At 48.5% G+C, this 14858-nt stretch overlaps 1 protein-coding gene across 1 annotated transcript; it reads left to right on the forward strand.

Annotated features, from left to right (window-relative positions):
• The first annotated feature begins 3917 nt into the window (after window positions 1-3917).
• On the forward strand, window positions 3918-14688 carry PRKAB1 (protein kinase AMP-activated non-catalytic subunit beta 1). Its single transcript, XM_082852859.1, has 7 exons — window positions 3918-4340; window positions 6892-7055; window positions 8254-8347; window positions 8608-8722; window positions 10800-10933; window positions 12447-12515; window positions 12766-14688. Exons 1-7 carry the CDS (start codon window positions 4182-4184, stop codon window positions 12841-12843), a joined length of 813 nt encoding a protein of 270 aa, XP_082708985.1. The 5' UTR covers window positions 3918-4181; the 3' UTR covers window positions 12844-14688.
• The last annotated feature ends 170 nt before the right edge of the window (window positions 14689-14858 follow it).

Consider the following 14858-nt stretch of genomic DNA (forward strand, 5'->3'; position numbering starts at 1 on the left):
TTCTCAGTGCAGTGGCTTCTCTTGTTTCCTACGTCATGATTTATTTAACCAGTCCTCTACTGATGGATGCGTAGTTTTCCTCTTGGAAACATGCAAATATTGCAGTGGATGACTTTGTCCATCGTTTCGCATGTGCATGAGTATATCTATAGGATAAATTCCTAGAAGTGTTTGAATTAAATGTCATGGACCTTTTAAATTTTGCTAGAAATTGTCAAACTTTCCTTCATTATCTTTCGACCAAATACACTCCCAGCAGCCCTGGATGAGAGTCATTGTAGTATTCTAATTCAGCCTGAGACGTGGCATCATGTGGAAGGAGCATGAGTGATTGGGGGACTATGAGCCAGGCTATCCAGCATCCAGCTATCCCAGCACAACCCGCGATCATCTGAGTGGCCTCTGCAAATGGTTTGACCTCTGGGCCTCAGACCACCCTCCCTTATATAAAACCAACAGGTTGGTGGGTCCATAAGTGCCTTGCTGATTCCAATCTGTTCTCAGGAAGGAGGCCCCAAAATATTAACCTCAGCCTTTTTAGTCATGGGTAAAAGGATAAATGAGATTTTTCTCTGACTCTAGATGAGACTTCTAAGGACATGAACACCTGTTTCTCTCTGGGCTTAAATCTGGTTGAACTGGGCTCCTGGCAATGGCCCTGGTTTGTTTGGGGGTAATTTATGAAATCATCCATCTTTACCCTGACTCCAGACTGAGACCAGTGAGCAGATGATGCCTCTGACACATGATGCCCTACCATTTATACCTCCTGGGACACCCCTGCCTTCCCCCCTCCCCGCCCCCTGCCCCTGCAACAGAGTAGTCTGACACCCATGCCAGCAGAGGGTCAGGGAAAGAAGAGGCATTTCTGATGCTTGGGAGAATCATGAACTATTGTTGAGTGAAGATGAATAACACAGAGTAACCCGTGAGAGATGCAGCTGAAATCCAAGCTGACACTTGTAATTGGAGAATCTACCCTATCTGTGATGTTCAATATGGGGCCAAAAGCTGATACCAATGTTAGTTTCTCTGTCCATGAAGTCTTAACACAATAAGGCAAGACTCCCTCATCAGCAGTTACACAGACCCCTTGTTGTGCTCATCTTTATCTCTTTGAGATCTCCCTGAATGTGTCCCAAAGTCAGTTTTTAAAACTTTTTTATTTGGCCACACCGGAACCCCAACCAGCGATCAAACCCATGCCCCCTGCAGTGGAAGCACGGAGTCCTAACCAGTGGACCACCAGGGAATTCCCAGTTTGGGGAATACAACGTAGCATTGTAAGTCAGACTGTCCCAAACATATCCTCCAAATTTGGTGTAAATCTTATCTGCTTTCACCTGATACAATTACAAATAGACACAAACTTAAAAAAGAAAATGAGCTCAATGAAGGCAAAAGTGGTCCTTTCTGAAATGTCAGTGTGTCCTAGAATTTAATTGTACATCCCTATTGTGTTGTGTGGCGGACACTCTGTAAGTAAGAAAAGACTTTACACAACCACTTCTGGTTCTCATGGTCAAATGTTTCTGTTGGAGAGAGGCCAGGAGCACGGCTAGTCCATATGGCTGTATTTGTACAAATTAGAAAAAGGCACCCGTTCCTCCAGGCAGGTGGAACCTTGGGACCTACTTGTGTCCTCGGGTAGGCACCCCTGTGCAGGGTGCACCTGTACAATCCCAGTTACCGGGCTGTCTCAGCAGTTGAAAACTTCAGGATATCACTTATCCTATCTGAGCCAGAGCAGAAGTCTTGAAACTTTCTTCATGCATAGAAGTATCTGGATTAGGGGTCCATAACTCATGTGTTTTTCCTTCTCTCTCAAGTTGTTTGGGGAAGAACCAAAGATCAACATCTTTATATCCATGGCTTCTTCATTGCCTATTGTGAGCAATAAAAACAGGTCAAGGAATGTGTTCTGGGTTATCCGTTGGCCTGGCTTTAGTGCTTTCAGGGCTTCTCTAGAACCCCTTGCCTCCTGTATTGCTGCCTTTCTGTGAGTGTGTTTCCACCTCTATTCTATAGATTCCTTTAGGGCTGGAACCACGTCTTATTTACTTTTGTCTTTAAAAAAATGTTTTTAAATTACAAAAGTAGTACATCCTTGCAGTAGAAATATTTTAAAACAGTAAACTAAAAAGTGAAAATCCCCTATCTGTTCCTGTTTCCAATTTGAGTCCTCTCCCAAGAGGGGACCACTGTTAACAGCGTGTTGTACATCTTCCCAGAACTTTCCATTTGTAAGCATAATGATGCTCATAAAAGTGCTAGTGTTTATTGGATGCTTACTAAGTGTCAGGTGCTATGCTAAGCACTTTTCCTGTGTGTTCTCAATTAATTCACAAAACAAGCCTATGAGGTCGGTGTTTTTTATTCCCCATTTCACAAAAGAGGAAACCAGGTGATACTACTAAGTGGTAAAGCCAGAATTTGAACCGAGGCAGGCTGACTTCAGAGCTCATGCTGTTAAAACCTCTATTGTTCTGCCACTTGCTTTGGGGATTTGGAATGTCATAGACACTTCTCTATAGTTGCCCACATAATTCTATTTCCTCCTTTTTAAAAGTTACTCATTATTCTATAAAATGAATGTATTTAATTCATTTAGCCATTCTCCTACTGACAAACTTTTTAGGATTCTGCAGTTTTCCATTTCCTTATTTCATCAAATCTAAGATTCCATTGATTGTAAGATGCACCCTGTTTCAGAGATTAAAATGTGAAATAAAATGTGCATCTTACAATTAATGTATTATGGCATTAGAAACAATGCTGCAAATGAACATATTGCATATAATTTTCACATGTGTATTTCTGTAGACGTTTTCTAGAAGTAAATTTGTGCACCAAAATGAAGGTGCATTTTTAAAAATTTTACAGATACTGCCAAATTCCCCATATCTTAATCATCTGTGTCTCCCATTTACGTCACACAATGTCTGGCATTATGTAGGTACTAAATAAATGTTTGTTCAGTGGACAAAATGCATGACCAGGCCCAGCAAATGCAAAGCATTTTGGCATACTCGCATGCAAACACACACGCCACTACCACACACACCACCACCACCAACAAAAATCCTAACAGTGAGCAACAAGGAGATTAGAATATTTTAGCACCACATGTGTACACACTTCTTGCTGAAGCACTGGCCACAGTAAATGACAAACGCTAATAAATGCATTTTATGCAGAATTATGTGTTCGAAGTGATTTTAAAATAGCTTGCAAAATTACCTGTCAAAAGGCTGTGCACTCAATTTTTTGAAAATACACGAATAATTCCAGCATTTTACAACCCCCAAGCTGCTAGACGTGAGAAGTTTCCAGAGAGTTTAATGGTCTGTCATTTTCTCAAACACCTGCAAGACTCTCTGCATAAGAATCACCTGGAGTGCTTATTAAACTGCAGACCCCACGCCAGAGCTTTGGAATCATAATTTCTGGGGATTAGGGGCAGGTGAATCTGCATTTTAAACAGGCACTCCACGTGATTCTAAGGCACTCAAAGGCGTGAAAGCTAGCGCATTAAAGGGCTTTAAGGAGTCTTAATTAGATTTGCCCTTTAGAACGACCCCTTTGGCTGTAAAGTGTAGAATCAACTGGAAGTGGGCAAAAGTAACCGAGATAACTAACACCATAGCTCATCCCAGAGCGGGGAGGGCGGCCCAGATGGCCTGCGCGCTTCTGCGCCCCCTGCTGGCCCTCAGCAGCCACGTCCTGGACCGGCCGGAGCGGCCAACTGCGACTGCGCCCTCCGGAGCCCGCCGGGACCATCTGGGTGCTTGCCAACGCGCTGACCTGGACCGGAAGCGGAAGTGAGGTCAAGTTCGCCTCGCGCGCTTCTCCCACCGCAACCACTCCCAACCCTGTGGGTTGGGTCGCTTTGCGCAAGTGTCGGAAGCGGAAGTTGTTAAGACGTGGGGGAGTTCTTGGGAGAGAGTCGAGTTTTCCTAGCGCTCGGTGTGTTCGTTCTGCGGCGGCCTGAGCAGCAGGTAAAGCGCATTTGTGAGACCTCGGCAGCCCTGCTACCCGGCCCAAGCCGGATCCCGACCCCGGATCCTACCCTGAGGGGTGTGGTACCCGGTGCTCCGACTCCTTCCTAGGGTCCTGGTGGAGGTACCGGGAGTCACTTGTTCCTCCCTTGGAGTGAGGCCCCCTGTCCGGCTACCTCCGCCATGGGCAACACGAGCAGCGAGCGCGCTGCGCTGGACCGGCAGGGCGGCCACAAGACGCCCCGAGGGGACAGCTCGGGGGGCTCCAAGGATGGGGACAGGCCCAAGATCCTGATGGACAGCCCCGAGGACGCTGACCTCTTCCACTCCGAGGAAATCAAGGTAATGGGGGTGTGGGAATCTGATTCCCCTTGACTAATGTTGAAATCTCCTAGAGCCTTCCCCTCGTATCCCCTCTAATCATCAGAAGTGGGAGAATCCTCTTAGCAGCTCAGGAACCTGTGTCTAATTACCGATACGAGAAAGTCACCCTGAGGGAGGAGGAATTCACTTCGTTTAACATCATTAAGGAAGAGGCAGCTCTGAGACAGGTTCAAATTCTTAATTAATTAAGATCGTGGCTCTAGCAGTAATTGAGTCCCAGTCTCTGCTTTTCTCTTAGGTATGATTAATTTCACAGCTCTGAGAAATCTTCCACCACCTTTACGCAGACTGGCGCTTTTTGTAATAGTTTTGCAGTTAACTTTCAGTTTTGGAGATAAACCAGAACATGTGTAAGGTGAACGTAGAGTCGAACAGCTGACTGCAGCTGCCAGAGGTCTTTAGTTCTGCTGAAAAGTTGTGGTTCACCCTTTAGAGCAGGCATAGAAAAGTAATTTGACTTCCGGAGGTCAGTGAGTAAGTGAATCAGTCTGAAGGAGGCAGCCAGCTGCTCGGCTTCTCGCTCCTATTGTTTATATATGACAATATTTTAAACGGGCCAAAGCAAACATTTTTGCAGGCCAGATTTGGGCGTCCTGCTGCGGTCTGCTTTAACTCATTAAAAACTCTAAAGACAGGTTCTCCATTCCTGCTTCAGCCACTTTTCCTGCTAACCACCTGATGTGGTCAGTTTCTAGGGGCAGAGCCCGGTCCAAGAATACTTAGTGATTCTGCCAGCTGATGCGTATGTGGTATATCCTAAAGAAGTGAACAACTGAATACTTAAAGGGCACTGCAACAAGTAGGTTTAGGAAAGATGACAAGCACCTCTTCCCCCTCCGACACACACATTCTGTTAGTATCTAGTTGCCTATTAATCATCATTGCCCATTAGGCTAATTGGCAACTCATCCCAGCTGTACTCATTTTCCCTCAGATGCTGGCTTGGGTGATCGCATTCTTATCTTATATCCTCACCTGAATCTTGGCTTTGAGGCTAACCTATAAAGAGTCTGCCTTTTTTTTTTTTTTTTTTTTGGGCGGTGCGCGGGCCTCTCACTGCTGTGGCCTCTCCCACTGCTGTGGCCTCTCCCGTTGCGGAGCACAGGCTCCGGACGCGCAGGCTCAGCGGCCATCGCTCACGGGCACAGCCGCTCCGTGGCATGTGGGATCTTCCCAGACCGGGGCACGAACCCGCGTCTCCTGCATCGGCAGGCGGACCCTCAACCACCGCGCCACCAGGGAAACCCCTAAAGAGTCTGCTTTTACTTGGCCCTCCAGCCTGTGATTTCAACTTGCTTTCTGAATTTGTTGCATTCCTGAAGCTGTGTGCAAAGTGAACTTTGGAATCCTGTTTATCCAATGATTTGACATCTCTTCCCCTAGAAATAATTTTGGCCCAAGGGCAGCCATTTAAGATACCGTAAGAATCAACCTACTTTCTTTAAGAAATATTTGTTCTTGTGTTGTTTTAAAACTCTTATAAGAAATGTTTAGCATACAGATGATCTGTAGAGAATGATTTAAATAATTTCCATTATCATTTCCACAGAAGTTACTGAAATGATGTAGCAGACAAACTGGATTGAATGCTCGGATACAGAAAGCAAGTCGTGAATTCTTTTAACTATGCTTACTCACCGTTTTGGCTGTGGCTAGTTACCACACCCTCAGTGGAAAGGGATTGCAGTCTGTTATTCTTTAATCTGTAAATTTTGTTAAAGGTCACAGAAATGCAGGTATCTTTTAAATGAGCTCAGGTCAGTATTTGAATTGAAGGCGCTAGAAACCTGCTCCAGACCTTTTAAGAGTCTATCACAGCCTAGAACTCCTGCTCTTTGGCTTCTGACTAGGAAAAATGTAAGAGATCCAAAACCACACCCAGAGTCAGATGTGTTTTTTGTCTCTCGTCCCGGAACACCTCCTTTATACAGCGCTGCCCACATAAGAAGTTACTGTTTACCGTAATGAACGTCAGTCTTTGTCTTATCTTTTTCTCCCTGGTGCCTGGACAGCACTCGGTGATTAGCTTTTGCCTTCCTCAGCACCTGGGCTTGCCAGTTTTCAAGTTGACAGCTCTGGAATTGTCCCTAGTAATTTTTCATGTACTTCAAATCTTGCTTAATTAAGGGAGGAGAATGACATTTATTAAGCTAATCTCAAATTCATTCACTGCCTTCTTGCAAGTGAGCTTTATAACTTCTAGAATTTTGATGACGACCTCCTAAATAACAGCAGTAACAGTAGCTAATAATTACGAAGCGCCTGCTCTGGGTCCGACACTATGCAGAGCTTTTTACACGGGCTGTCTTGTCTCACTCAGCCTGCACAATAACCTTAAGAAATAGGTGCTTTTATCAACTCCATTTTGCAAGTGAGTTAACGAGCTGGAATATGAACCTGGGTAGCGACAGCTGCGTCTTTAGAATGAATTGTCAGTATGAGGGTAATTGTCTCTTGCAGGGAGCTCACTAATGGCTTCCTGTTCCTGAGTCAAGCGCTCTGCTTCCAGGCTCCGGAGAAGGAGGAGTTCCTGGCCTGGCAGCACGATCTGGAAGTGAACGACAAAGCTCCTGCCCAGGCTCGGCCAACTGTGTTTCGATGGACGGGGGGCGGAAAGGAAGTTTACTTATCTGGGTCCTTCAACAATTGGAATAAACTTCCCCTCACAAGAAGGTAATCGCCTGGGTGTGTTCATCGACTTGTCTTAACCCAGGGCTACTCTGGTTTCTGAAGGACTCCTGTGGGTGAATAGAAGAGGATGTTTTTATAAAGTTGATGCTGAATGGAAAAATAGTTGTGCTTAATTATTCACAGGGTTCAAATCTCACACACCAAGGAGTCGTGCTAGGTTTAGAGCACACTTAGAAGAAAACGTTGCACAGTTATGAGCATTTCCGTTTCACAGACACCTTGCACTTCAGGTATTCTAGCTTTGCGTCTGTTCAGCAGGACTGTTTTCAGAAAGAGAACTCTATTCCTAGCGCCGTGGACAGAGCGGGGTTTCAGTCCTTGTTGGCTGAGCTGAGCCTCCGTGTTCCTCTCTGTGAGAAGGGAACGTTGGACCAGATGATCTCCGAGCTTCCTTCTGACGTGGACTCTGTATCACTTGTGTTTGGAAGGTACACATTATGTAGGCGCCATTAGCACGACTATAGCCAGACACTTGCTCAGACACCCTAGCATGGACGGCTGTCTCAGATTGTCAGTGGAAAAGCATCTTCACTAGAAAGTCCTCTTGATGAAACAAAGGAAGAAGTCGTGCCCTGCTGGGCCAGGCCTGGTTCTTGATAAGGAGCTGCCTGCTTTTCCAGGGGTCCAGTTGGTGTAGGAGGGAGCCACTCAGCCCAGTTACAAGGCATGCTAGTCGGAAGAACAAAACAATCAAATGAGAGCGGTTTCGTGGAAGCCTTTTTTTTAGTAGTTACACGAGTTGCTTTAGGGAACTGTTGGTACATCCTGTGAAATTGATCCCCTGTCCTGAGCTAGGCAAGCTAGCAAAGGGTAAAACTTGGCGGGCGGCTTGCTGTTTATCTTGTGCTGCCATCCTCCTTGGCATCCAGGCTGCCAGGTGTTATTTTGCACACAAGTTGAGGACGAATGACTGTTCGTTGACCTTTTGATGGTAGGAATGTGGACTCCTGGTGTTTGAGCAAAGCGAGTTTTCCAGGAAACCTCTTACGATGCCGCTTCCTGGTAGCTCTTCCAGATTGAGATCATTATACTGAATTGTCTAAATTGGTGAAGAATGTTTATTTCTCGTGCAGCTGAACCCTTGATTTTACGTGGAAGTTTTGTTCCGTGGCTGGTTTTGCAAGTCAGCTAAGAGGGCAGCCCACCCCGCTAACATCGTCTGCTTCCCTTTTTCTTGCAGCCACAATAACTTTGTAGCCATCCTGGACCTGCCGGAAGGAGAGCATCAGTACAAGTTCTTCGTGGATGGTCAGTGGACACACGACCCTTCTGAGGTACCCTTCCTCCCGCCCTTGGTCCTCTGGCCGCTCCCACAATCCAGACAAGTTGCCAGGTCCCTTTGTCCTGCTGGTCAAAGTCCCTGTGCGTGGCCGAGCTAGATAGCAGCGCTCCTTGTCAGCCTACTGGCATCCTTGACTGAGATGAGCAGGTGGGCCAGCGAGGAGATGAGACCTTCCAGCCAGGCTGCTGGATCCTCTGGAGACACCTCTAGAGACCGTCCACATTGTGATTTCTGCCTGTCTGTCTCTTCCAGCCGATAGTGACCAGCCAGCTTGGCACCGTAAACAACATCATTCAAGTGAAGAAAACTGACTTTGAAGTATTTGATGCTTTAATGGTGGATTCCCAAAAGTGCTCCGACGTGTCTGGTATGAGCAGTTATTTTTACCACGTGTGTGCCGGTGGGGGCTGTATAGATTAGAAATACCTTGTTTCTCTTGCCTCTCGCTCTTGAGTGGGAGCCGCCCAATCGGTGGGTGTCCGTAGCTCCCCAAAGAGCCACAAAACTATTCCTAACTCTGTGTCAGGTCAGGTTGCTAAAATCTAGCTCTGAGGGACCCGTAAGTCACTTTTTGGGTCATCTCCAGGATTCCATAGGTCTGCTTGGCCACAGAGAGCAGACACTGGAAACGGAACCAGAGCTTGGTCTTGTGCCAAGGCAGGCCCAAGAGGCCCTAGAGAGTTGCATCGGGTCGGTGAGGGGCCAGCACTGGGGAAGCCAGCCTGCTCGGGGCACCTGGAGAGTTTCAGCCCGACAGGTGATAAACTGACCCCTCAGTGACCTTGGCGTCATTTGCGTGGTCCATGAGCACCTTGTCAGAATCCCTTCTTGGCGCGGGGGTGGGGGTGGGGTAAGGCTCACCACAGAACAGGCTACACAGCACAACCTGCTCAGTATGGTCCTAGTAAAACTCTCCCATCTTCCAAGAGTCGTCCGATCATCGAACTTTCAGTAAATTGCTTTGCATCCAAACCCCCAGGAAGAAACTGCTTGGAAACAGTATGTGCTACGCAGGGAGAAGGATGCGTTGGCATCGACCGTGTTCACACCAGCTGCACTGCCCCTTCTTGCAGGGCCTCAAACCGTCCCAGGACCCCTATGGGAAGCAGTGAAGGTTCCCCGGGACTGTGCCTGACCGTCTAGGAAAACGGGTTCAGTTCACAGGATGATTCTTCATTGTCACCTGCCTGGGCCTGGAGGTCCTGCCCCCAGGATCTCTTAACTCTTTATCAGCTCAGAACTCACACTGGCAGGTGGACCACGTGGCTGACAAGTCATGTTATTGAGCAGGAATTGGAAATCCAAAAATAGCATTCTCTGCTCTGGGTAGCTAACTGGTCTTTCAGAGAAGTCATTTCTGTTTTATTCAGACAGGTGGGAATTGGGGGGTGGGGGAAATGCCCAGATATCCCTTACTTGCTGATAAGTGAAATTTTACGCCACAGTCCAAAGCTTTTAGTCAAGATTGTGCAGCAGAGGTTGCCTGGGGAACGGAAGCTGACCCCTCACTGCTGGGAAACCAACTTCAGCTCTCCATACTCTTCTCATACTTAGACACTCCCTTTCTCAAAATACATATTGACTCCTAAAGGCTCAGTTTTCTGCACTGAATGCCTTTCTCAGTTTCCTGCTGTGATAGGGCTGGGTTGTGTGAAGGGAGTCTGTCCCGTAGAGAATGACGTGGAAGGAATTGGCGGAGCCAAGCCATCTCAGCTTTACGGGGACAGCACGAGTCTCGGCGGCCAGACACATCCCAGGTGTCCTTTGGATCACAGCTCAGTCCCCGCCAGCTGGCCAGATGTCACTGAGTGAGCAGCTTTGAAGCTTACGGAGCACTGCACTTCTAGAAGCTTCTTACTATATCTGTATAATGGGGATACTCCAGCATGAGTTTAAGAGGAACCGGAGAGCGCTGGAGGCAGAGAGCCTCTAGAGGTCAGGTCTTCAACTTCTCTTTGTTTTAGTTTTGAAACGCGCCGGCGCCTCTGTGAACAGGCTGCTTTATCTTCGGTTTTATTCTGGCTGCTGGCGCGCCGCACTTGGGCCCAGCCGCATAAGCCTCACTAGAAGCCTGGAGCTTCTGTGCTGTACTTGCCAGCCCGGCCTGCAGCGAGGAGGACGTGTCGGCCTGCGGTGGCTGTAGGGTCAGGTCACTGTGAGCAGCTTCCCACGACTCGGTCCCAGACTCACTGCTTTGCCACGACTGCTGTCTGCCACCAGAGCGTCTGAATTCACTGCTTGAGTTTTATGCCTGTCACTCAAATTCCAGAAGTGTTTTCTCATTGCCTCTGCTCTTCCCCCTTGGGGCCAGTATATCCTTTAAGAGAATATAAATCTGTACTGAGGGAACAGGAGACATGGAAAACTAAATGTCACCACAAATTGAGACTGTTCCCAGGACTCCTAATTTTCCAAGTAAATGTCCTGTCACCATCTCCCAACAGAGCTGTCCAGTTCCCCACCAGGACCCTACCATCAGGAGCCTTACATCTGGAAACCAGAGGAACGGTTTAAAGCACCACCCATCCTCCCGCCACATCTTCTCCAGGTCATCCTGAACAAGGACACAGGGATTTCTGTGAGTAACCAGACATCTGCCCAGACCGTCCTCCACGGTCACGTTCAGCTGCTCCCCTCGGTGCACATCTTGCAAGGCAGCTCATGAAAATGTTCATTGTCACCCATCGGTGTTAACTGCCGGGGTCCCCCTCTGACGTGGGAACGGGCTACTCACAAGATGTTCCCAGAGTGGGCCTCCCCATCCCACAAAGCCTTTCTGAGCCCTTCCTCTTGTGTTCCACTCCCACCTCAAATTTCATGACAAAATACATAACCGCCTCTTCTCAGCAAGCTGCATGGTGGAATTCCTCCTCTGGCCCCCAGATTTTAGAATCTTGTTCGTTTGTTTTGCCACGCTCGGAATGTGGGATCTTAGTTCCCCAACCAGGGATCGAACCCACACCCACTGCAGTGGAAGCGCGAAGTCTTAACCACTGAACTGCCAGGGAAGTTCCAGAATCTAGTTTTAATCCCCAAATTGCTTTCAGAAACCTCAGGGCTCATGGATCAAAATTTGGGGTATGTGGGTAACACGCATTGCCTCTGGGAAATTGATATTACTTATAAAAAGAAGTGTGCTTCCTGCTGAATCCTGAAGAGCACCCCATTATTCCCCGCGTTTGATTTTCCATCCTGTTTGACCTGAGCTGCCTGGTTCCCCGGCTCTGGACTGTGCAGCGTAGCCATAATTCTTGGGAGTCCAGGTGTTCTTCAGCCTTGTCCAGGCCACCACCTAACAGGCAGACGCTCCAGGGTGATCAGGTAACTGCTGCTGCTCTAGACGCCACACAGAAGTGGGTGCACGTGTGCTGAGCAGGGGGCTGGAGGTGTACACGTGCAGGCATCCCCGCAGCAGTCACGGTGTGTCCCCCAGGGACTCGCTGTTCTTGGGGGCGCCCCCCCCAAGCACACATCTGACAGCTGAGCCGGCTTTTACTGGATGCTTTTTCTGTTTTGAATTAGCATTTATAAAATTGGGGAGTGTACGTTGGGGGAAAAAGAAAGAAAAACCTGGATTTCTGGCTTCTCTGAAAAAATAGGAAGGTGTGGCAACATTGGCTCGTCTGTGAGCTCTTACGGAGTAAGAGCGCCTCTCCCCTCCCCCAGTCATCCAGTGCATTCTTCAGGCTCCCCGTCTGAGTCTCAGAGACATGAGTTTGCAACACACTGCTCAGGAGTGTTGAGTTTTGATCATTTCTTCCCGCTTTTTCTAAAAGCCCCTTCACTGCACGGCTTTCTTCCTGCCCCTCCTCCAAAGAGAGGACAGAGCCACGGCCCACAATCTAGATGAAGCCTGGCCAGAGATGCACACCAGTGTGCCCAGCAGACCCCGAGGGCGCCCCTTAGTTGGAGCACCAGGCATGACCCCTCGCCCACCCAGTCATCGTGCACAAGCCCTTTCACTGCCTGACAAGGAAGAAAGGGGCCTGAGAGCCTGCCTCCTTCCCTCTGAAATCCAGTGCCGTGAAACACAGGGGAGAATCTTGATTTCCAAATCTGAAGTGCACACATCTGCTTTTGCTCCCCCGCAGTGTGATCCAGCTTTGCTCCCTGAGCCCAACCACGTCATGCTGAACCACCTCTATGCACTTTCCATTAAGGTAAGGACGTGTTTGTTACTTACTGTGTTTCTCCAAGTGTGCTCTGAGGCCCCCTAGCGACGGCACTACCTGCAGTATCGATACTTACCTGAAGGGCGGCTTCCGGGACCTGGCCCAGACCCGTAGGCTCCTCTTCCGAAGGGAGGCCCAGGAACCTGCTTTACTCAGGCCTCCTGATGATTCTCACGCTCCCTAAACTTTGAGCCTCCTGACTTAGTCCTGCCTTTGGTGATTTCCGCCTCTTCCTCAGGACGGAGTGATGGTGCTCAGCGCGACCCACCGGTACAAGAAAAAATACGTCACCACCTTGTTATACAAGCCCATATGAAGAGCTGGGGCCAGCCGTGGGCCCCAGGGGGCAGTGTGCACCACCGGGCTCCACGCGTGCATGCTTTTCGCTAGACAGGATGGACTGTAAATTTCCCATTTCACGCTCTTTAGAAGACATTTCGTACCCGCTCTACTCCTACTTGAAGGTTTGTTCCAGACACAGCAGCTCCTGGAGCGCCTCAGTCTGTAACAGTCCTCTTAGCACCCGGTGGCTGTGAGCTCTGGGGCTCATCAAGGCTGAGGGGGGAGGGGGAGCAGACGGTCTGCACCCCACACCACGGTGCAGGTCTAAATTTACATCCTCTGAACTGGTCACGGAGACTTTTCTTAAGCCAAAAAGGAACCCGAGCCACTTTGCTGGTGGAAATCCGGGAAGCAGGTACCAAGGCTCATCTTGTGTGTGGGTCTTGACTTGTCCCCGCTGAGGCCTGGCTGTGGACCTAACGGCGAGTATGGTATTGGTCTCTGCCTGTCCTCTGAATTCAGAGCAATAGATCGTCTTCCATTCCCTGCTCCAGGGAGGCATAATTTCTATAGAAATTAGAACCTGTCTAATTTCCAGATGAAGTTTTACAATTCTTTCTTACACTTATGTGCACTAAGTATTTTTTTTTAACCGGAGGTGGCTGACTGTACAGCCTTAGGGCAATTTTTAAATCACCCCAACTAGACTATAGATCATGTGACCTGTGCTGAGCAATAATCTGTTCTCAGAACAGACTTGGAAAACCATGGCCAGATATCTCCGTTAAGCTGGAGGGTCCTGCGGACTGACCACCGCTAGCCGGAAGGTTGTCCAGCTTTTTATTCGATTCGTAATGAGGTGACAGTGTTAGCACGCAGATTTTGGAGAGGCACCCTACCCTAGCCTGTGCCACCTTGCTTGGGACCTCTGGTCCCTCCTTAGCAAAGAAGGTTGTAGCAATTGCTGTTGCTTATTCTGGAAGGAAATTAGAACTTGCGGCAGCCTTCTGAATTTGTGTGAGGAAATCATCCTTTGGACCAAAGCGAACCTCTCCACACGGCTTGGAGATGCCGGAGACATGTCCGTTAGCAAGGTTCCTGTCCCAGGTCGGTGGAAGCTGTCGTCCTGCGCTTTGTTCCTGCTGGGAGACGGAGGAACCATATCCCTGGTGTCTCATATTTATTTGGCGAACCTGGGTCTGGGATACCCTTTTTTGTTACTGTTTCCAAAACACTGAATTACTGTCACCTTGATGTACAGGTTTCAATAAAGCTTTGTAAAGATAACAGATGTGCACTTGGAGGAAGGTTTGATTTCGTGCAGTCATTTGGAGAAGAGACTGGAGCTCTCCCCGAGCTTTATTCAGTGCAGTGCTTTTCAGTCTTTTTCCCGCCTTGGCACACATTGAAAATGGTACCATCCTTGTGGCACTCTGGGGTGAGTGGACGGGGCAGCTCGGCTCCCTCCCGGGCTGAGGGCCTTTCTCTGACCCACCTATTCTGCACGCAGATTAGAAGGCCGTTAAGAGGCTGTAAAATTGAGCCCCATGGAACCGCTCGACCACAGGGGAAGCTGAGGAAAAGCAGCAGTGAAGGGCCCTGGCTTGCGCAAGTTGGCAGCATCCCCGGTCCGAGGTCCTGCTGCCTCTTGCTCATTGACAAGCACCACAGGGGAGCCTGGGATCATGACACCTTCTTGGAAGACACCAGGATGTTCTGGAGTCAGCTGTTCTCACCAGCTAAAAGGGCCTCTGTCCCTTCTACCAAAAAGATGGACGGTTACAGTGTCCCTTTAGTAATAAGCCTTTTCTTCCCAGGCATCAGGAAACGTAAATAAATTTGGGAGCAAGGGGAACCCCTCGGGCCATCTGGTCCACTTGAGGTGGGGAAAGCCTGGAGGCACTCCTAGCCGGGCCATTGGCCGCGCCACTCCGAAAACCCAAGTGACGCGGGAACCCTAGATGCAGGAAATACATAAAAATCCTCTATCCAAAACTGAATCAAAACTCTTTTCTATTTTTTAAAAATTATTGAAGTATAGTTGATTTT

Source organism: Leucopleurus acutus, assembly GCF_964270905.1.
Source record: "Leucopleurus acutus genome assembly, chromosome: 13".
In the NCBI taxonomy this organism is placed as follows: Eukaryota; Metazoa; Chordata; class Mammalia; order Artiodactyla; family Delphinidae; genus Leucopleurus; species Leucopleurus acutus.

Coding starts and splice junctions, on each gene's coding strand:
- PRKAB1 (XM_082852859.1), top strand. CDS start 4,182: ATGGGCAACACGAGCAGCGAGCGCGCTGCGCTGGACCGGCAGGGCGGC. Junction 8,348..8,607: donor GGACACACGACCCTTCTGAG/GTACCCTTCCTC, acceptor TGTCTCTTCCAG/CCGATAGTGACCAGCCAGCT. Junction 12,516..12,765: donor TCTATGCACTTTCCATTAAG/GTAAGGACGTGT, acceptor CCTCTTCCTCAG/GACGGAGTGATGGTGCTCAG.